The sequence below is a fragment of the Mycteria americana genome, chromosome 3, assembly GCF_035582795.1.
Source record: "Mycteria americana isolate JAX WOST 10 ecotype Jacksonville Zoo and Gardens chromosome 3, USCA_MyAme_1.0, whole genome shotgun sequence".
NCBI classification, from domain to species: domain Eukaryota; kingdom Metazoa; phylum Chordata; class Aves; order Ciconiiformes; family Ciconiidae; genus Mycteria; species Mycteria americana.
In genome coordinates this window covers 84324154-84347722 of record NC_134367.1, presented here as the reverse complement: position 1 = coordinate 84347722, position 23569 = coordinate 84324154, and the positions used below count along the sequence as shown (strand labels likewise).

The window sequence follows — 23569 nt, the reverse complement described above, 5'->3', positions numbered from 1 at the left end:
CTTGATCCTGTGTGGGACAGTCTCTTACTGACCAAAACAGAGAGCACACGCACATCAGCGTAGCATGTCTTCTACACCGCATACCTACACTGACTTTCCACACCTCCTAGATACTGTCACAGATCCAGAGCTGCATGTTGGTGGGGGCTAGGAGAATATTCTGGGGAACTGTTGCTACGTGCTTGCCCTCTCCTTACACAAGTTCATACATGTCTGCTCTTGGCCATTGCCAGAGACAAAATACTGGGCTAGATAAACATTTAGTGTAACCCAGAGCTGCTGCTCTTGTGCAATTACTCTGCCATAGCCACCCAGCTAGGTAACTTTTGTAGTGCTGGCATTAAAGCTGCAAACGACCCAAGTCTCTGAAGCTCCCTACTTAGAAAATTACTTCAACCTTCAGCAAGTCTTGCGTTCACCCGCACTAGGTGCGATTGGTGAACCTTGGGAAGAAACTGTTAGGGAAGAGGACATGTTCTCAAAGGGACAAATGTGGCTGTCGCTCAGCTCCAAGATCAAAACTCAAGTGGGTTCTTCCATTTTCTTTCCCCCAACACAACTGAATGGCCTGCCAGTTCTTTCCCTTGAAATAATAATAAAACACATTTATCTTTAATGACTGAAAGACAAAGAGAAGATGGCAAATGTCATCTGTAGCATGGGTATAAAGCTATTAATGAGATATATGCCTGGATCAATTGAAGACAGGAGAGTGAGGATAGGACCCAGGCACTTCTCTTCTGCATACAAGTCATTTGCTCACATTTCTAACTCCCTCTTGCAACTTCTGTTTCAGCACAGTTGTTTTACGACCCATGCTTTCCATTTGGATTTACGTGCACCCACTTCACAGGTTGCCTCTGGGAAAGATATGCACTTTATACTAAGGTTCTTGCCCAATAATCTGTCTTCTAATCTGGATTCCAGTTTTAATGATTCTGATCTTGTGTGTTAGCTTCACACGAAGATGTAAAAGCTGCAGGAACTGAAGGCCATTATTTTCATCAATGGTGTACTGATAACCTGCAGTGACAGTTTTTTAGATTTCCTCAAATATTGGAGTAGTTAGGTTATAAAGACAAGATAAATGTTATGCCACTATTTTTTATTTGCTATAATCAGTCAGCATCTGAAACAAAACCAAACACACTTTGGAATGCTTTTTTTCTATAGGAATAATCAACACAATACTAAGCTACAATTAATATCAAGGTTAGGTAACACACTCTGGCATTAACGGTCCCTCCTTGAGTTGAGGAAGGCTAACTAAAGGTTGCACAATCTTGACAAACGCAGACAGGATATTTGCACAGTATATGCACACACACACACCACTAAAGAAAATACTCCCCCACTTCATAGTGCAGGCAGGCAAAAGCCAGACTTTTTATTTCAGTTTAAAATAAAAATACTCACCTACATCAAAGTATACTGCTTAGTTTATCGCTTCTGCTTTGAATTCTGTGCTTTCGTTTCACGTGTCTACATTTTGCAATTGTGTACACGCTGCAAAATTAACTTTGTATATCATTTAGCATCTGTGCACATCCTTTAGAGCTTAATGTTACACTGAAATTAAAAGAAATCTTGCATTTTAAGGTATTGAAAACAATCAATAAAATTCCACTGAAAAAAACCAGTATAAATGTTTCTTGTAGTACAGTACTCTTAATTTTATGTCAGTGTCATTTTAATGCCATAGTTTTCAATTATTCACTGTATAAAGAGAAGCCTAGGGAAAAAATTATCTAAAATGCCATTCCTAAGTCTATTAAACTCTGGTGATTTATGATATATGTACAGTATATAAATATATTTATGTATATATGTACATATATATTGGTTAACATTCATTATAAATAGAACTGTGTTAACTTAAGCAGTATAAAAATAGCCACTTTCCTGGGAACATGCAAACACAGTATGCTCTCACCTAATCTATAAAACCCAAAACAACCAAAACCTTTTGCTCTGGTTTTCTATAAATATAAATTTTAATTGAAGACTTTCAGCTGATTTAACCATAAAGTAAGTTTTTCCAGTAAAGATATAAAATCTGTTTGATGCTAGCTATAATTAAGCTCAAACACAGTATATTTTGGGTTATTTACTTTCAAGTATTTTTCCCATGTGCGCTAAATCTAGACACACTGCATTTTTTTCTTTTACAGTAAAATATTATTCAGCTCTAAACACTAAAAGCCAAATTACAAGCAATCTGGCATGCTTGCACGGCAGGGAAAAGGCTCTCCTCTACACTATGCCTATGTGGGAGGCTGTCCTAATATGGCTATTTGTGCTTCAGATCTTTTGTTCATTGCAAAGCATTACCAAAATTCTCATATCATAGGTTCTTAAGGCCAGAAGAGAGAGTACTACAACCACTTAAGTCTCATCTTCTGCTCACTGAAATTCACTCCAAGGTCCCTGCATTCAGCACAGTGACTGGTAGCTGGACTAAAACACCTCTCCTGTTACAGCCAAAGAGGTTCCAGCTTCAGAAGTTGAGCGAGATCTTGACTTTTTAGTGACTTTTCCCAAGGGGAAAAAATTTCGGTTCCATCCGAACCAAATGTGACATTTTTCCTTTTTTCTTGCCATATGAAAAACTGAAAAATTGTTTTGCCCTGAAACATTCCCTTCTCCTCCAAAGTGCTCCAAGTACTAGTTAGAAAAGCAAAAAAATAAAAAGGGGCTACGTTCAAAGGTGACACTATTTCTGTTCCTCCGCTTACCTATCAGCTCAGCAGAGAGGACACACTGGGTTGGACTGTGGAAGAAACAGCACTGAGTCCTTCTCCTGCTGAAGAGATTTCAACCATCTACTAGAAGAATGCCATAAGCACATGACTATGCCAATCTTGGCATATGCTGACTCTTTTTCATTCCATTCCACATAGCTAAAAACCTACTCCTGCCCATTTCAGAGGACAGAGGACTGAAATGCAGCTGTATCCCTTCCCTACAACCCCACCTCACCCAGCACTTTGAATTGATCTTGCTATCTCTCAGAGTTTACAAAAGTATTTCATAAAAACAGCATGGAAGACTCAAGGCACACTCTCTTCAGGACAACATTTTTCTTATGATTGGGGGACCTTTTAAGGAAGTAGGAAATTTGAATGCAAATGGCATGGGCAAAAGAGGGACTGGAGCCTTGTTTTTTCATTCCTAGAATTATTATTTGCACCTGCAAGTTACTGGGTAATACAGGGATGAACTAGATACTCCCCCCTCCAGCAGATCTATATTGCTCTGGAAATGCTTTCCAGATTAAGATATTTGGTGTGTTTGGATTAAATATGTGACTACACTTCTGACAATTGAAAGTGCACATCCCAAAATTTGCTATGTCACCCAGTTGCAAGATGGGGCATGCAACCAAATGAGTCGGATGTCAGTGAAGGCCTGCTCTCCTAAAGATGTTGAAGTTGCTTGTGCAAGCCTTCCTCTCTGGCACCTCTGAAAGTGGTACACCTAACTCCTTATCCCTCAAGCAAAATGGCCTAATGTTCCCAGCCACGTCCTACATTTTTTCCCTGTTCCCAGGGTGGCTCCCACATTTTTCCCAGAAGTCTTTTCTATGTCAGAAGTGACAAATCCTTGTTAAAGTAGCACAGTCTTCCAGCTTTTATATTTTCAGAAAAAAAAAATGAGGCATTCTATTTCTTATGGTAAGTAGCATAAATGCACCAAAACAACAGTATGGATACCCCTGTATTAATTGTTTAGAGAGCTGTCATTGGAAGTTGGGGACTGGGAAGTCACAAAAGGCTCATTTGCCTTCTGATCGTCCTTCATGGAGGCTGCTTGGTCTGAGATGGAAGAGAAGGAGAGCTGGTCATGTTCCATTATACGCACTTGGTCCTCTTCCTTGTCCTTCTTCACATAAAACAACTTCCTAAACTTTTTGAGCTCTTGGAGTTCACAGAAAGTCTCAAGAACCACCAACATTGCGATAAGGCCCAGCAAGAGATAACCTGGGTACAAAAAAAAAAAAAAAAAAAAAAAAAAGAATTGTTTTAATTATTAGCAAATTAAGTCAGCTGGAACAGTTTTAACCCTGTAACTTTTCCCACCCCTGTCATCTCTGAATAGCGTGTTAATTTTCTTTATGACCCAGTTTCAGAGCTCTGTAACCCACTTTGGACTGTCGAATCCTTTTCTTCCTGTTTCATTCTACAGTCAACAAGACCCCACATAATCAAAAAAGTAACTCTAGTGGCTTTAATTTTGTCACAACTGTACAAGAGAAAAATATGTAAAGTCATTAAATGAAACAGAATACTAAAATTTACCACATGCACGCTCCTCCACTTACTTACGACCTTCATGATTAAGTGCTCTTCAAAAGATTTTTTTCCCCTTAATATTCCTACATGTTACAAATAGAAGTAAAAAATATGGCAGCTAATTATGGTTATTTGTTGTTTGTACCAGCTTAGCAGAACAAATCACTTACATTTCATGAAAACTTTTGAATTATTTTCCTTTAAAATTATAAGAAGATATCCAACACCCTGAAATTAGTGGAAAAATAAAGCAACTAGAAATGTGTACAAAACCAATAACATCAAAATGAAGAATTACTGTAAAATTACTGCTGATATTTTAAAAACCTGGCAAAGTTGCTATATCTGATGATACCTTGAAGATTATCTGCAATGTTTTACTAACATACATAAATTATCCAAACTTGGAAGTGTTACTTAAATGGTATTACTGATGACTTTGGTGGTGTACTGACTCTGATTTTTAAAGGTAATAGTCAGCTCTCATAGACTGAGACTTTTGGAAATGGAGCTTCGTATGGTTAACGGTCCACTGTAATCTTTTTTTTTTCCTATCCAAACATACACATCTAGAACGTGAGGGAGAGTGTTAAAATGAGCATTTCTTAATCTCAATGTTTCATTAGATCCCTGCTACCGATCATTACAATTTAATGAGGAGCATGACTACTTGAGTATTTTATCGTTTCAATGACTAAATCAAGCAGAAACTAAGTGTATAATTATTAGTGCAACATGCTCACCCAAAGGCTGAACATTAAATGTGCTGAAAGAGCAACACAGATTAATTATTATAATCTACATATGGTCACTGTTTTGTTACCTAAAGGCATAAATATTTCACCTGTAGTTACAGATTATTCACTGGCAATAACACTCTCCTTTTCCTTCCAGGAGCAACATTAAATCAATATTGCAATACCAGGTACTGATCTAAATCAGCACTACAGCTAAAGTTTATGAATTGTTTTTAAGCTTTAAGTCATGACATCAAAGGGGAGCTATGCATTAACACCAGGAAGAAGTGACAAAGCTACACCAATTAAAAGGCATCTATAAATCTGCACTGAGAATTTTGTAGTCATCTCTGAAATTCAGTCCAGCTGATCGCCACTTGATTTAGAACAGGACTTGCGTTCTCCTAAAAATTCTTGAAAAGCCTGTAGCACTCATTAAGCATTTTCTGATGTAGAACTCCAAAACTTTTCTTGAAGAAAATTTAGGTTCAGCAAGAGAAGACATTTCATACATCCTGTTTGGTTCCTTGAATTGTTCACATGAAAGGAAAAAGAATAATTTAAAAGTTAAGACCTTAAAAGCAGTTGAAATTAAATATTCTAAGGTCATAACTTTGCATAAAAGCTACTTTTTCTTTTAGTATTTCCTGCAATTTATTTCCTAAGTGTTCTAAAGTTTGAAAAAGGATAATCTGAGCCATAATCTTTTCTTCTAATTTTGAGTTTTCAGAATGGCTAAAATTTTTACAAGGCCTTTGCTATGCGTGACTTTCTCCATTCACTTCATCATTTAGCATCCCCAAATCAACTCTACAGATCAGCAGGGTGATAATTAAAAGCTACTGCTGGTAAGATAAACACGATGGGTAGAGGGGGAAATCTCCTGCAATGACAACAGGCCTGGTAGGAGAATAAAATAAACTCTTCTGTTGGCTAGTTCAAAGCCCTGCTTCAAGGAATGAAAATTCAAGGCCCAGTCTTTCTTTAGGTAAAACACAAAACCAAGTTAATGGATACTTTGCCTACATTAAGATTGCTGGATCACGCACAGGAGCACAGACAAATGCATACCAGCCTAAGAAATGGACCTGACAGGAAAGGTTTGTTTTGGCTGTTCAGATCTTTTAACCGGTGCATCTGATGACCCAGGACTGCGCAGACTGAAGCCGTAACCAGAAAATGGGATGCTTCAAAACACTGTCACTGGAGAATACTGCCCTCAGCATACATTCATTCAGAATGCCAACACAAAGATAATTTTCTTAGCTCTACTTTGATTAAATCACTGATCACTGTGCCTCTCTTCTGTGTCAAACATAATTAAACAATTTAAATTTAACATTCATGGTCTTGCTTTGCTATCATCTCAGTCTACTTGTCTCTCTTTGACAGCTGGTATGTACCAGTGCCAGCTTCAGCTACCTTCTGTTACAACTGAAGTCAGAAACTTTGGTATTCTGCCTCATTTCCCGTTGCTCCTTGATTCGTCTCTGTCCACCTGTCATCTCACCTTATGAGATGACACCTTAGGTTAAAAGGATCATCTTCCTGGCTCTGTGATGCATTGAAATCTTAGCCCAAGATGCTCATAACCATTTTCGTAACAGTAACGTAAGCATTTTTTTCTACTATTAATAAGAGAGTAAGTAGCCACCATTTAGCCCAATGGAATTCTGGTTTTAGTTTTTTCTTTCTTAACTAAGGAAACTGACCTTATTTAAAGGTTTCCTCTTTGAACAGCTACCTACAATGCCCAGTTTGCTAGCTGACAGCTCACAAAACAATCACCATCCACAGAATGGAGAGGGAAAGTCTGGGGGGGGGGGTTTGTGGGTTTTTTTGGTTTGTTTTTTTTTTTTTTTTTTTTTTATAAAATGCCTTTTATTTAGCTGGTTAGTTTGACACTTACATGTAATTCCAATTTTATACATCTCTCGGAATTTTTGATTGTAGCCTTCTCCTGGCACATAGTCTCCGAGGCCAATGGTGCTCAGGGAAATGAAACAGAAGTAAAAAGATTCCAAAAAATTCCAGTCATCTTCCAGAACAGAAAATATTGCTGCTGGGATTAAGAAGAAGCACGAGACAGTGATGAACCCAAGGACTATAGCGTGGATGATTGCAACAACCTGCTTGGAGAAGCCCCAGCGAATGTGGAAATACAGTACAGGCCGCCTGGTAACATATACAATGATGCGCTGTACCACTGCTGTCAGGAAAAGCAGTGTAAATGGGATCCCAATGACTGAGTAGATGATGCAGAAGGCCTTTCCTCCATCAGATAAAGGCACTGTGTGTCCATAACCTGGAACAAAGCAGAGAAGGCACAGGTTGAGCTAAAGCTGGGAGCTCATGTACCAAGCTGATATTGGCTATATTATGTGAGAAAAAAAACCTGCTTCACTATTGCTAATTCTGAATTCTGCTATTCCTGACAAATGCTGTTCAAAGGTCTGTTTTAAGCAGGCAAACAAAGCCTAAGTACTAGCAATACGCAAGTAAAAATAAAAAATATTTTTATATTTCAAAATTGTGAACATAATTGTATAAATGCTTATTTTGGAGAAGGAAGTAATGCCTAGTCAGGAGTGGGAACCTATGCCAGGAAATCTCTGTTTTATTCTGGGTTTTCCTGCTGACCTTTTTGTTTAGTTTTACAAAGTGATGTAACTTCTTTTACCCACCTTGTCAAGTGGAATAATCCATACTTCAGAAAAATGTTCCTACATCTACTTTGTAGTAAAACACTCTGACCTTTTGTGAAAATAATTTAAATTACATAGAAGTATCAGCATTCCACACTATATACTTCCATGCTTCTTCAAGGTGTTTAGATGATAATCCATCAGATATCTAAAAGCAGAACAAACATTTTCACAGCAAAACTCCTGGGATCTAACCAGTGTGGCTGGGTTTTTGCCTAGTCATTTACACACTAGAAGTATCAACAGTGATCTATTCGGAGTGCAGGAACGTATCCACTGGTGTACAGGCTGATCGTGGCCAGCAATCTCAATTCCACAAATGCATGAAATTACACTTGTACCTAGCGCAAGCAGCTATGCTGCCAAAGCACACTCTGCCAGACAGCCTGGTTCTAAATTTAAATCATAGGCACAGAAAAGAACAGTAAACCAAGAATGCTTTCTTCTGTTTGCCAACCAAAAAAATAAGTATTTTGTTTCCATTGCAGCAAGGAAGGGGAAATCTCTTGAAATCTAGTTTGGGCAGTCTTTACACTGACATCAAATCAAGCAAGTGCAGACAGGCCCGAGTAATTCTGCAGCCCCAAATCTGCCAGCTCATTCAGGTTACGTTAGTGCTGTACAGGGAGGCATTTTCCAGAGCTACTGCAACTAGCTATCTTGAGAAGCCCAGGCAGAGCCCAGTGCGTACAGGGTTATGCTGCTTCTGATCTCTGAACTGGGCTCACTCTGCACGCACCCAGTCTGCCCAGGGCAGCACTGGACCGGGCAGACATTCCCTGAGGGCTCCTGGGAATCCCCTGCCTGCTCCCCTGTGAAACCAACTGCTCTGCAAGCCCCTTCAGGTTTTATAGGAACACGAGAGATTTCCCCTCTACATTAATGAATTTAATAACAGAAGCATTGCTCTTGTAAGTTTTCCAGCAGAGCAAGAAAAGGAAATATTCTTTATATTTAAGATGCACAGAGATACTTCCAGACAATGAAAGACGGGCAAAACATCTCATCATTACAACATACAAAGTCTTAGAGAAGAAACGCATGAGGTGTAGTTTCTCTGTGTTAGCTAACCCAACAGGAAACTTCAGTTGTATTTGAATTTTAATGACATTATGAATAATTTACCCAAACTCAGTCTTTTGAACCTCAGAAAATCGTATTAATTAATGGCTTTTTTTCTTGCTCACCTTCTATTTGCTTTATCCACTTTGAGATAAGAGAATCAGAACTGCACAGAGCACGCCAGATGCAGCTGAATCAGATTTATGAAGTTGCAGAGAAGGTTTCTCACCTTGTGTTCTACTCCGTCCCTAATAACGCTGGACATTTGACTGGCATTTCTGACTACCACTGAGCTGACACTTTCTCGGCTCTGTCTATCAGAACCCCAGGATCTTGCCCCTCAGAGGTATCCAGGGATCCACCAGTGCAGATCTCATCACTTCATATGTGAAACTATGACTGGTTTTGCTGTGTGCATGACTTAACATTTTATCCACACTTATTTTCAAGTGTCATTTTATTGCCCAGTTGCCCTGTGGCTCTTCCATCATCCTTACTGCCTTAAATAATTTTGTGTCTTTAGTAAACTTTGTTACCTCCGTCTTCCAGGTCATTTATGAATATGTTGAACAGCACAAGTCCCAACACAGGCCTCCAAGGAACAACCCTTGTGACATTCTCCAACTTCAAGAACTAACCATTTTCTCCTACTCCATTTTCTACCTTTCCCTGTCTCATATCCATATGAGGACCAGCCCCAGTTGCTTAGTTTTCCTGAAAGCATTTTGTGACAGACAATCAACTCCACGTTTGGAAGAGAATAAAGATGTATATTTTGAGTATATCACAACATATCTAAAACTGACCCATGTGACACAAACACAAAAAGGGTAGCTGCAATGCTCCATCACATCAAGATGTCTTCAGCATAGCAGAACTAGAGGTGTGGTATTTGAGTAAGATGCAGATCAGACCTCATCTGGACTAATCTACTTTATTTTGTATATCCACACTTAAAGGATGAATTCACACTGGAAGAGCACAGAAAGGTTACTGAAACCATCAGAGGAATAGAGACTATTTTATGAGGGGAAGATAAAAGGGGTTGGCTTCCTTGGCACAGCTGAACAGAGGCTGAAAACTGATATAGTAGCTCCCTATTAATGCATCAGCATACAAGTACTACCAAGGGAAAAGAAATGCTTTAGATGAATAATATTGCCACACAAACAAATAGCTTTGATGTAGCATGAATAAATTTAGCCTAGACATTCAAAAAAGGTTTTTAAGCTTCAGAGAAGAGTTTTGGAGCAGCCATACAGTTTCAGTACTGGGGAAAGAACCCAGCTATGTTTAAAATGGAGCCTGACGAAGCTTGGTAACTTTATGGATGGAGCAATATCATGAGGCTATACATGACAAGCAGAAATTGAGCTTGCAGACCTAGAAAGTGCCTTACAAGCTCCAGGTTCCTAAATTTAACATATGTTTGCACTGTACAATTAATCCAAGCTTTCATTAATTTGAACCCAAACAACTGTATCATGCGCATAAAAAAAAAAAAGAAAAAAAAATCTCGACACATTTTTCGGTTCATTATGCACAGAGCAGGTTGATGGCAATTTAATTCCAGCCTCTGCACTGACCCAGGCAGCAATCAGCTTGACGTGGTTTAGCCCCGGTCAGCAACCAAGCACCACACAGGTACTCACTTACTCTCCTCACCCGGTGGGATGGGGGAGAGAATCTGAAGAGCAAAAGTAAGAAAACCCTGTGGGTTGAGATGAGAACAGTTTAATAATTGGGAAAAAAAAAAAAAGTAATAAATTGTAATGAAAAGGAAAATGGGGGCCGGGCGGGGGGGACGGAACGATGACAGGATGACAAAATCCAAGGGAAAAAATAAAAGTGATGCAACAGCTCACCACCCACCGAAATATCCCTTTGGCCAGTTTGGCTGTGCCCCCTCCCAGCGTCTTCTGCACCTGGCAGAGCATGGGAAGCTGAAAAGGCCTTGACTTAGTATAAGCACTGCTTAGCAACAACTAAAACATCAGTGTGTTATCAACATTATTCTCATACTAAATCCAAAACACAGCACTATATCAACTACTAGAAAGAAAATTAACTCTATCCCAGCTAAAACCAGGACAGTATCCAACCCTTATTCTATACCATCTACATCATGCCCAGGCCCTACCCTTTCCAATACATTCCAATTAATCACCACCACTTTCCCTGTCTTTTCATATATACACACGGATATCATTCCCTTATTCTATGGGCCATCCCTCTAAAACATCCATTGCGTTCATTTAGGCCATGACTCTGGGCTCCATCTGTCATAACAGTCCTTCAGGGCAGGAGAGGTGGTGTGTGGTGTTGGATTATTGCATGCTGAAGCCAGTTCTGGTTCCAACACCACTGCACTTTGCTTGGTTTCATCAAAGTTCATTCTTCATTAACCTGGGTGATTCCTACTGTAATACCATTGATATGGCATATAGCAACCATAGAAGTGATGACATACTGATGACGTAATTATGTAGCAATTAACATCATACCATTTAGTTCATTGGCTATTTTCACCCAAAATCAAATCCCCTTGAGGTACACAATGGACTTCCCTATGCTTTCGCATTACACACCAAGTGCACCCAGGTCCTTGAGCAAAAGCAGTCCCACGAATGGGTTTACGTTTGCCTGAGGCAGGAGTAACCCAGACTGTCTTCCCCAGCATATTTTTTATGTGCACTACAGGGACTTTATCTCCTTCGACAGTATGTAAAAGTTTTGATTGGGTAGGGCCAGCTTGATTGACAGATCCCCTAGTGTTGACTAACCAGGTGGCTTTTGCTAAATGTGTATCCCAAAGTTTGAATGTTCCAGCACCCATTGCTCTCAGCATAGTCTTTAACAGTCCATTGTATCGTTCAATTTTCCTGGAGGCTGGTGCATGACAGGGGATGTGATATACCCACTCAATGCCGTGCTCTTTGGCCCAGGTGTCTATGAGGTTGTTTCGGAAATGAGTCCCGTTGTCCGACTCAGTTCTTTCTGGGGTGCCATGTCGCCATAGGGCTTGTTTTTCAAGGCCCAGAATAGTGTTCTCGGTGGTGGCATGGGGCACAGGATATGTTTCCAGCCATCTGATGGTTGCTTCCACCATGGTAAGCACACGGTGCTTGCCTTGGTGGGTTTGTGGGAGTGTGATATAATCGATCTGCCAGGCCTCCCCATATTTATATTTCAGCCATCGTCCTCCATACCAAAGAGGCTTTAACCGCTTGGCTTGCTTGATTGCAGCGCATGTTTCACATTCATGGATAACCTGTGCAATAGCGTCCATGGTCAAGTCCACCCCTCGATCAGGAGCCCATCTATATGTTGTATCTCTTCCTTGATGGCCTGAGGTGTCATGGGCCCACCAAGCTATAAATAATTCACCCTTATGTTGCCAGTCCAGATCCACCTGAGCCACTTCAGTCTTAGCAGCCTGATCCACCTGCTGGTTGTTTTGATGTTCTTCAGTGGCCCGACCCTTGGGTACGTGAGCATCTATATGACATACTTTTACAACCATGTTCTCTACCCGGGCAGCAATATCTTGCCATAATGTGGCAGCCCAGATGGGTTTGCCTCTGCGCTGCCAGTTGCTCTGCTTCCATTGCTGCAACCACCCCACAGGGCATTTGCCACCATCTAGGAGTCAGTATAGAAATAGAGTACTGGCCACTTTTCTTGTTCAGCAATGTCTAAAGCCAACTGGATGGCCTTTGCTGCAAATTGGCTCGATTCACTGTCTCCTTCAGCAGTTTCTACAACCTGTCATGTAGGACTCCATACAGCAGCTTTCCATCTCCGATGCCTTCCTACAATATGACAGGATCCATCAGTGAACAGGGCATATTGCTTCTCATTTTCTGGCAGTTTATTATACAGTGGGGCCTCTTCAGCACGTGTCACCTCCTCCTCTGGCAATATTCCGAAATCTTTGCCTTCTGGCCAGTCCGTGATTAATTCCAAGATTCCTGGGCAATTGGGGTTTCCTATTCAAGCCTGTTGTGTAATCAGTGTGACCCACTTACTCCACATAGCATCAGTTGCATGATGTATAGAGGGACCCTCCCTTTGAACATCCAGCCCAGCACTGGCAGTCGGGGTGCCAGGAGGAGCTGTGCTTCAGTACCAACCACTTCTGAAGCAGCTCGAACCCCTTCATATGCTGCCAATATCTGTTTCTCAGTTGAGTATAGCGGGCCTTGGATCCTCTATATCCCCGACTCCAAGTCCCTAAGGGTCGACCTTGAGTCTCCCCTGGTGCTTCCTGCCAGAGGCTCCAGGTAGGGCCATTCTCCCTGGCTGCGGTGTAGAGCACATGTTTTACATCTTGCCCTGCCTGGACTGGCCCAAGGGCTACTGCATGAACTATGTCCTGTTTAATTTGTTCAAAGGCTTGTCATTGCTCGGGGCCCCATTTAAAATCTTTCTTCTTCTGGGTCACTTGATAGAGAGGGCTTATGATCAGACTGTAGTTTGGAATATGCATTCTCCAAAAACCCACAACGCCTAAGAAAGCTTGTGTTTCCTAGTTAGTGGAGACATAGCTGTTATTTTTTTAATCACATCCATTGGGATCTGACGATGTCCATCTTACCATTTTATTCCTAAAAACTGGATCTCCTGTGCAGGTTCCTTGACCTTACTTTGTTTTATGGCAAAACTGGCCTTCAGAAGGATTTGGACTATTTTCTTCCCTTTCTCAAAAACCTCTTCTGCTGTATTGCCCCACATGATGATGTCATCAATATATTGCAAGTGTTGCGGAGCTTCACCCTGTTCCAGTGCCATCTGGATCAGCCCATGGCAAATGGTAGGGCTGTGTTTCCACCCCTGGGGCAGTCAATTCCAAGTGTACTGAACGCCCCTCCAAGTGAAAGCAAACTGTGGCCTGCAGTCTGCTGCCAAAGGGATTGAGAAGAATGCATTAGCGATATCAATTGTAGCATACCACTTGGCTGCCTTTGACTCCAGTTCATATTGAAGTTCCTGCACCTCCAGCACAGCAGCACTTAGTGGCGGCCTGAATTCCTTCGGCCGCAATAGTCTACTGTTAGTCTCCACTCTCCATTAGACTTTCGCACTGGCCATATAGGACTGTTAAAAGGTGAGCGAGTCTTGCTGATGACTCCTTGGCTCTCCAGTCAACAGATCAGTTTATGGATGGGTATCAGGGAGTCTTGGTTGGTGCGATATTGCCTCCAATGCACCATTGTGGTAGCAATCGGCACCTGTTGTTCTTCAACCCTCACCAACCCCACAATGGAAGGGTCCTCCGAGAGACCAGGCAAGGTGGACAGCTGTTCAATTTCTTCAGTCTCCAAGGCAGCTATACCAAAAGCCCACCAGTGCCCTTTTGGGTCCTTGAAATACTCTCTCCTGAGGTAGTCTATGCCAAGGATGCATGGAGTCTCTGGGCCAGTCACAATGGGCTGCTTCTGCCACTCATCCCCGGCTAGACTCACTTCAGCTTCCAGTACAGTTAGCTGTTGGGATCCCCCTGTCAATCCAGAAATACGGATGGGTTCTGCCCCTGTATAGCTTGATGGCATTAGGGTACACTGTGCACCGGTGTCTACTAGAGCCTTATACTCCTGTGGGTCTGATGTGCCAGGCCATTGAATCCACACAGTCCAGTAAACCCAGTTGTCCCTTTCCTCCACCTGGCTGGAGGCAGGGCCCCTCTAGTCCTGGTCAGAGTATTCATTACCCACTTCTTGTACAGACGAGTCAGGAGTTCCTCCATTAAAATCAGGAGTAAGACCAGTCCTTTTACTCTGTCTAGGGAACTGTCCACCTGAAACTGGAGCAGCCATTTTCCTGGAAGAACCCACTTGAGTGATTGTTTTTTCTTCCTTGCAACTCACATACCCATGCCTCTAGGGTTGAGGTAGATTTTCCATCCCACTTCATCATATCCTCTCCGTGGTCACACAGGTAAAACATAGGGTGCCCAGTGGTGTGTACCCACTATATCCTCTCTCTTGAGCAGAAGAACGCTGACTCCTAATAGCTGAGATACTGGTCCGTACAGGTGTAGGGCATATCCTCTTTGAACCGTTGGAACTCCCAGGACAGTTTCTCCACAGCCGAGACAAGGGAGGAGGAGATATTTTCTTCGTATCCCCGGAGGTTACTAGCAGCTTCATCCACCGTTGGTCCCTCTTCATCTTTCCAGGTCAGTATTGCCAACGAGTTGGCATACGACACTGGTGCGCTTTGTACCAACTTCTGCCACGTGGGTCACGCGCACCGGACTTCATCTGGATCTTTGGATAACTGCTCGTTGTCCAGGTCACTATAAATCACCTCCAGCATGGCTAATTCCCTCAGGTAAGGGATACCTCTCTCCATGGGGGTCCATTTGCCTGGGCGATATATAACATCTTCCTTAAAGGGATACCTTTCCTTCATACCTGACAGGAGTAGCCTGCAGAAGCTGAGGGCTTGTGCCCCTTTTCCAATTGCTTTGTCAATGCCCCCTTCCCTAGAAAGGGATCCCAGCTGTTTGGCTTCCTTACCCTCTAATTCCAGGCTACTGGCCCCGTTATCCCAGCATCAGAGCAGCCAGTTGACAATGTGCTCACCTGGACGATGGCTGAAATCTTTTCGCGTATCTCACAGGTCACTCAGGGATAGTGATTGGGTGGTTTCCATCTCATTTACGAGTTCTTCCTCTTCCTCCTCCTCTCCTCATGATGGCCCTGCTTTTTCATCATCCCTTTCTAAATGAGCTGACTTTTGCTTCCAAGATTTCTTCTTGTGTATAGGGGCGACGGATACCAGCACGGGTTGGCTCCCTGGTTCAGCTGCAGTGCCTGTCGCCGGGGTTGCAGTAGCCGCAGCGCCTGTCGTTTTGTCATCAGATCCAGAGACCTTCTCTTCCCCTTGAGGGTACTGAATAGTGTTGAACAGGGCTTGGTAGGCATGGGCCAGGCCCCAGCACATTGCAGTGATTTGTCTCTCCCTAGAGTTCCCAGGGTGACAGCATACTTTTTCCAAATATTCTACTAGTTTTTTTAAGGATTCTGCACTTGTTTGGGGTGACGTTCCAAAACACTGGAGGTGCCCACCATCCTAGGCATTTGCCCATGCTATCTATCCTACACACCTTACTACTCATAACTATCCAGCTTTGGGGAAGATCTCTGGATGATATTCTTAAATTGCTTATTAACCTTAGACAAAACCGAAACAACATTCCCAAGAAATACCAATAGAAGTATCTTAACTACCCAAGGATGTTCAGGGTACTGAACAGTTATTATAATGAAGGAGGAAACATCATAGAAGGTAGCGAAGGTGCCATTCTGTATTTCCTCCATAAAAAACCTCTCAGAAGAAGAACTATAGTTGCTAATTGTTTCCACAAGGTGGTACCCATAGTACAATAATGGCTTCCGAACAAAGCCCAAATACCAGATTAAGCTCAAGGACAGTGTTTTAATAACAAATCTCACAGGCAAAACATCACTAATCACTGCAGAGCACAGCAAACTGCAAAAACCAACACCGATCTTTAACACATACAGCAAAAAAATGAGCAAGGTGCAGATCACATAAACTAATATCAAGAACAATCAATATTGTGACTCACAACTATTAACAGATATAAATTCCTTAATAAGCTCTGGTTAATCCGTTATTATCTCAAACCCTTCGAGCCCCACATTGGGTGCCAAAAAGGACTGTCATGGTTTAGCCTCAGCTGGCAGCCAAGCACCACACAGCCGCTTGTTCACTGTCCCCACCCAGTGGGATGGGGGAGAGAATTGGAAGAGCAAAAGTAAGAAAACTCGTGTGTTGAGATAAGAACAGTTTAATAATTGAAATAAAATAATAATAATAATAAATTGTAATGAAAAGGAAAACAACAAGGGGGGGAGAGAGAGAGAGAGGAACAAAACCCAAGAAAAAAAACCAAGCGATGCAACGGCTCACCACCCACTGACCGACACCCAGCCAGTCCCCAAACAGTGATAGCTGTCCCCTGGTCAACTCCCCCCAGTTTATATACTGGACATGACATCATATGGTATGGAATATCCCTTTGGCCAGTTTGGTTGTGCCCCCTCCCAGCTTCTTCTGCACCTGGCAGAGCATGGGAAGCTGAAAAGTCCTTGACTAGCATAAGCATTACTTAGGAACAACTAAAACATCAGTGTGTTATCAATGGTATTCTCATACTAAATCCAAAACACAGCACTATATCAACTACTAGAAAGAAAATTAACTCTATCCCAGCTGAAACCAGGACACAGCTCATTTATGGTGAGGAGGGGTTCTGTGACCTCTCCAATACTTCTCTCATAATTCCTTCTGAAGGACAGACATTATCCTTCCAGGTGCTACACAGTATGCACCCAGACCCAGAGGAAAGTGTAGAATGAGAAAGACTTTACTACAGGAAAGTTTGCAACAAGGTTATATTAAACTGGGTGCTCAGACTAGCCTGCCTCGTTAACCCTTACATTAATTTTCCCAATTCACAGAATTAGTTGAGGTGCCTGAAGCAGATGCTACCTTCTAAGGTCTCCTCTGCTGTTCTGGTGAGGTTGAGGTTGTTCTGGTGGGGTTGACCATCACTTAAGGGATAGCTGAGGGGATTGTGTATCTGCTTCTCAGCTGCTAACAATTACAGGAACTATAATACTAAAGAGCATTTACAGTTTCAGACTGAGGAGAGAATATATGCTCTACTCAACCAGCAGCAGTAAGGGATGACACCTTTCAAAAGCAACGGATAAGTGATCAATGTTTGCTTGCTACTCCAGATACAGAGTCACTGCTTGGGAATGATTGTATTGAAAAGCTTGAGCTAAAACAGTCACAATTTATGAGGCTATGGCAAGTGGGGAGGAAAAAGATTCATATTTTTTCCCAGTATGAAATTGCTTTTATGTGACTTTTCCTAACAATGCCTATAATCTTAGTCATCACTGTGCAAAAGTCATTGAAAGAACCCAACACAGCCATACATTTAAAGGGAGGAAATTACAGATCCGAGGCAGGAGATACTCCATGTCCGCTTTCAGAGACTTGCGCTCTATCGCCTCCCATCTCTGCTCCTGCACCTGTTTGTAGCTTCTTTGTACTGTAACCTCTTCAGGGAAATACCCTTCTATAATCCCTCCATAAAGTGCCTAGCACATGCTAGTTCTACGTAAATAATAGATAATAAAATGTATGCCGATTTGCCTTTTTCAGTGGAAACTACCATGTTTAGAAGCATTACAATTGCAATCCTAAGATACTCTTTTTGTTATGAGAAAAGGATGCTCACAAAAAGGGGACTACTTATGAAGACATTTCTTTATTCTATCAAGGAGACTTGCTATGGGTGACTAGAATTAAATTGCCCATGTAGCATATCTGATAACTGTATTACTGGTTATGAAGACAGACAAGGTTTACTGAATGCTGTATTTTCGTATGTATAATGCAAATATCAGATAACAATCACCTGTTTAAAAGCACCTGTTTAAAAGCACTGACCTTTGAAAAACCAAACCCTCAGATAACCTGTCTAAACTCCGAAGCAAAGGGACACCAGAAGTAAAAGGATATTACTCACATACAGTCCCTTCTACTGTCTATTCATAGCTTAGAGGTACCATTCATTCAAAAAAGCTCACAGAAAAAAATGTGTGCAAGACCAGCAGGATTTGCCAAATTAAATAAGATCAACACTCCATCCAGCTCACTGTCTTGAGACAGACCATATTTGATTGATCGTACAAAGAGCAAAATCCCACAAAATGTAGACAGCTGGGTTTCAGTTCTGTTCACATACAGGGATTTTTTTCCTTAGAAGTCATTTACTCTCTTATGACTTGGAGGACTTCTACTGTTATAAGTTTACATAAATATACAAAATGTCTTTATCCGTTCTGATGTAATTTTGAATGCCATCATAGTCTACAAAAGTGCTTATTTTTAAAAATAATTTAAAGTGCTTAAATCTTTTTACATTGATCTTGGTGCTGCGAGTTATACAGGTCAATTATGTGTTCAATAAAATATTTACTCTTCCATTTGCTGTCTTTCAAGTTAGTCTTTTGCTCTTATATCTTTTTAGAAAGGATTGGTCATGAATTTTCTATACTTTTCAGCAGTTTGTGTCCCTCTTGTGCAAGGTCCTCTTTCAGTTATTTTCTCTTGTCTTACCTGCGTCTAATTGTTCCTGTTAGATCACTTTGTAGAGAAATACACAGAATTGATCATTGCATTCCAGGTAAGATATATTTTCTCCCTCTATTTTTATATACCATCACACTTTGTTTTCCAGTCTCTAGGTAGCTTACGACAATGTCCAACTCATAACAGCCTATGTCAAACCCAGCATTGTGTATGAGCATTTCACACTACTCTTCCATCCTGTGTTAGTTTGGCACTTGTTGGCACTCAGTATTTTCTCCTTTCCAGATACTGCTTTGACCAATCTAAGCAGTTCTGTACTATCACTGCTTTGTCTCTTCATAGTTCAGTCCCTCCTGTAGCTCATTAATCGGTCTTCTCTGTTAAGAAACAGTGGCCTTCTTACAGGTCTTTTGGGACCCTGAATTAGGCATTTAGTGCCAGACTGCAGAGGTGCTGCAATTCTGTGTTGTGATAACCCAGCCAGGACTTCCACACAGAAGTCCCCAGAGGCTGCTCCGAAGGGCGGATGTTTGAATGTTGTAAATGGATCTGACATGAGGCGAGGCAAGCAACAGGCAAACGGAGGTGCCGCAGCCCTGGGAAAGTTTCCCCCAGACAGCCTCTCCCCAGGCTATGGTGATGAAGCCTGGAAGGTGTGTATGCAGGCTGCAGCACTGGCTCTTTCTCTTGCCCCTCCGTTACACTCCCAGGGCATCAGCTGTGCATGATTGCTCTCATGGGCTGGTCCCATGAATGGGAACCATCATCCACAGCATGAAAGCTCACTCCTCTCCCTTCACAAATTAAACAGTCAGTGCTTTTGTGTCATCTGTTTTCTTCTGCGAGGTGCTCTTCTCCCTCTTTCCTACCACAGGTTTTGTCAAGCCACTGCTCCCTCAGGTCCCCCTAGCCCCAGGTGACCTGTTGCAACACCACCAGCCCTATGTGGCACCACCCAGCTTCTCAGGGCGGGGAGGGGGTTATCTTCAGCACATCCAGTGTCCTCCCCGGCACACCCATTCAGATGGCAGAGTCATAACACCAAACCCAACGTGGCAGCACAACACAACAAGCATGCTTATCCCTTTGCTGGTTTGAGTCAGTGTCCCTGAAGAGACGTCAGCCCTTCAGGTCTGCTCATAATCTCAAAATGCCCCAACAGATGAAGTGAATCATGTGCTATGTATTGAAGTTATGCGAAAATCTTTCATTCATCCCAAGCGTAACATGACTTACTGGAGTATGATGATGAAGAAGGTCAATAATAATATTTGCATAATTTCTACACTGTTATTTTTATAAACCATTGACATTTTCCACTGTGTTTAACAGTGAAATACATCCTTCTTCATAACTGGTCTATTATCTTCTAAGGTAAAAAGGAAATGTCAGGTGACAGTAGATCCATGTGGTAAAAGAGATCACAAGTAAATCTCAAGTATTTTTTCTATTGCAAGGAAGAGCATAGCAGCAACCAAAGTGATCAGAAACTTGCCCTACAGAGTTCAAACCAACATTATGATTGAAGTAGCTGATCAGGAAGTATACGTAAAGTACAGCAGCTGACTGGGCCATAAATTTGCAGGCAAAAGCTCACCTACCATACAGAACCAAAGAAATTAGAAAAAGATATGCTCTATTATGCAGCATATCTACACATGCCAAAGCATCTGCTCAGAATCAAAGTCTTTCAGAAAAGGTATTTTGCTTTTTCTGCTTCTATAGGGTGTGCACTGGGAAGGACCAGCTTTAAAGATGGCTGATAGGCATCAGTTAACCAGCCTTTTAGCACACCATTGCACATAAGCCTTTCTTCCCTGCAATACAGAGAGAAAAAAAGTCAAAGGACTGTAAACAGACATGAAAACTGGTCCACAGCTAAAAATGTACAAAACAGTAGTATTGTGCTGCTAGAAAAGACTTTTCAGAACTCTTAGTCAGAGGTTTGAGACACAGCAATACCATTAAAACAACACATTAAAACAGAGTTATATGTTAAAAAGGGGTAAAAATCAAAAGTTCAGCAACACAGTTTTGGTAAACAAACCTGAGAACTTTGATTTCCAGCCAGGCTGAGATAAGCTACCCTATATGGCAGAAAAGAGAAGGAAAAATTCCACTAGGATAGGCATTTTTATGCAGAGGAAATCCATTTGGATGTTACATTTTGTTACCTCCTCAGCTGAGCTAATCGTATTGTGTGCATTGGAAGAGGGAGGAGGAAGAGGTGCTGTAAACTGAATTGATGAAATTATCTGGGTTTCAAGAAAAAGAGGGAAAGTGAGGAGGAGATTTGTTTGAAAACTAGTTCATTTCACTAATAAAAGGTTACAGCACAGCCCTCAAAGAGTTGCATCGGCGTAATTGGGGAGGTGATGAAGGGTGTGGCAGAAACCTCTTAAACCAGTTTTGCCACTAAAGAAAACGTTCATTAGGTTCATCCTCACACAGCACCAGTAAGGATGATTTAAACTTCCAGCTGAGGTGATTTAGTATGGTGCTATTCCAGCTCCCTTCAATAATAATATAGCCCTCATAGCCCTCAAACCTCGCTAGAATAAAAGTGGTAAAAACATATTTAAACAATTCAATTAACCATGAGGATTAGATCTGATCCATAACAATTTCTCATCTAATCAATTCTCAGAATAGAATTGTTTTGTTTTGCCAATTTCTAGTGTCAAGGGACTTCTTCCAAAAAAAAAAAAGATTCCAACACACTGATTTGCATATATCTACTAATGGTACGTCGTTTCAATTCCTTCTGAGACTGTTCTTTGCTGCCATTAGTTATCAAAGCCGAAGACTGCTAATTCCTCAGAATCAATGTCCTGCTAGCTAGGTTTGGAGTTGCCTTGGAAAGGAACAGGTTCATATAATCAGCTCACAAACATCACCTGCTGCACCAAGAAAGGCTGAAATGGCTTTGAACATAGTCAGTTTAGCAATAAGGTTGTATGAGTAATTTGGCTGGCTGTCAGCAATATCTGAACCCAAGAAACAAGCCAATGGCATGGATATATTGGCTTCTATGTTCAAAGCCAGTTTCAAAACCAATTTCTACCAGAACAGCTGCACGTCAGAACATTTATATCTTGCGGAGCATATAAAGTCTGCCACATCCGTTCCTGCACAGGAAGCAGTATTTCACCTGCCCAAAGAAACCAAGCTAGAAACTGCATCCATAGATGCTGGGAAAAGTGGATGCTGATGAATGAAACTGGGGAAAATGTTTGTATGAGGACAAGGGATACTTCCACACTATTTTTGTTAATACATAGAGATAAACAGCTTGGTTTATGGTCCTATATTTAGTATTGTTTAAACTGCCAAGGATTTGTAGCAGTGCTGGCAAAACACTGTTGTGACTAATATGATCTGGGTCAGCCTAAATAACCAGTGTGACAGTGGATATAGCTACGTGTTGACAGGTAACACGTCCACATTCAGAAAGCATGGCAACTGTTAATCAAAAATAAATAAATAAACCCAACTTCTCATGCCAGGAGCAGAAGGAGTAATGATTCCAATTTCCTACTGAGTATGTTCTTAGCCCTCTGAAAAGTTATCCCCTTTCCTGCAATAAGCTCAACCCCAACTCCATGCCTCCTCTGGGAGTCCCACATGAAGAGACAGCAAAAGCTCTTACTGATCTGGGCTTATGCACAGGGTGACACTTCTGGTGGAAAATCACTTCTAGAGAAATAAACTAAATAATTACCCATCTAAAAACACATTAAAAATTCAGTATTTAACAAATAATTTGTGTTAAAAAAATTATTTAACAAATAATATTTTGTTAAAATAAATGTAATAAGCATTTAGAACTTAATACATAAATATTTAAAGTAAACTAAAACTCATACAAAAGTATTTCATATATCCCACAATAAATATCACTGTTTATATTCTTTTCAGTTATTGTATACTTATTGTGCTACCAAAACAGAATAAAAATATTTCCTTGCCCTCAAAATGTACAACTTCAGTATAAAATATAATGCAGCCAGTGAACACAAATGGAAAGGTGGAAAAGAATGAGATTATAGCAGGCAGTGTGCAATACAACAGCATCCATATGCCACCTGCATCATCACTACTTAACCTACCCTTTCAGGTATTTATATACATTGATGAGCTCCCCCCTGAGCCTTCTCTTCTCTAGGCTGAACAGTCCCAGTCTCTCCCACCCCTCATAGGAGAGATGGTCCAGTCCCTTCATCATCTTAGTGCTGGACTCTCTCCAGTAGCTCCATATCTCTTTTGTACTGGGGAGCCCAGAACTGGACCCAGCACTCCAGGTGTGGCCTCACCACTACTGAGTAGAGGGGAAGGATCACCTCCCTCGACCTGCTGGCAACGCTCCTAATGCAGCCCAGGATATCATTAGCCCTCTTTGCCGCCAGGGCATGTTGCTGGCTCTCCTTTGGCCATTAATTATGCAAGGAAAATTGAAAGTGCATTAGGCCTTTTCAGATGAGTTTAACAACCGGGACCAGAATAAAACCATACATTGTGTATCTATTTATTTTCTTAACTATAGAAAAATTACAGTACCATTTGTTTATAACAAGAATGCCTGTATCTTTTTTGCTATTGTAAGTCCATTTACAATTTTCTAGAGTGATACATG

At 41.4% G+C, this 23569-nt stretch overlaps 1 protein-coding gene across 1 annotated transcript in view; it reads right to left on the bottom strand.

Moving 5' to 3' along the window:
- Nucleotides 1-1088: 1088 nt before the first annotated feature.
- The window catches only part of KCNK1 (potassium two pore domain channel subfamily K member 1), a 43740-nt gene continuing 21259 nt past the window's right edge, over nt 1089-23569 (bottom strand). The window contains exons 2-3 of the mRNA XM_075495907.1: nt 6939-7334; nt 1089-3980 (exon numbers count right to left, since the gene is read on the bottom strand). Of these exons, the coding sequence (XP_075352022.1) occupies nt 3721-3980; nt 6939-7334 (656 nt within the window). The 3' untranslated portion in view covers nt 1089-3720. The remainder of the gene's footprint in view (nt 3981-6938; nt 7335-23569) is intronic.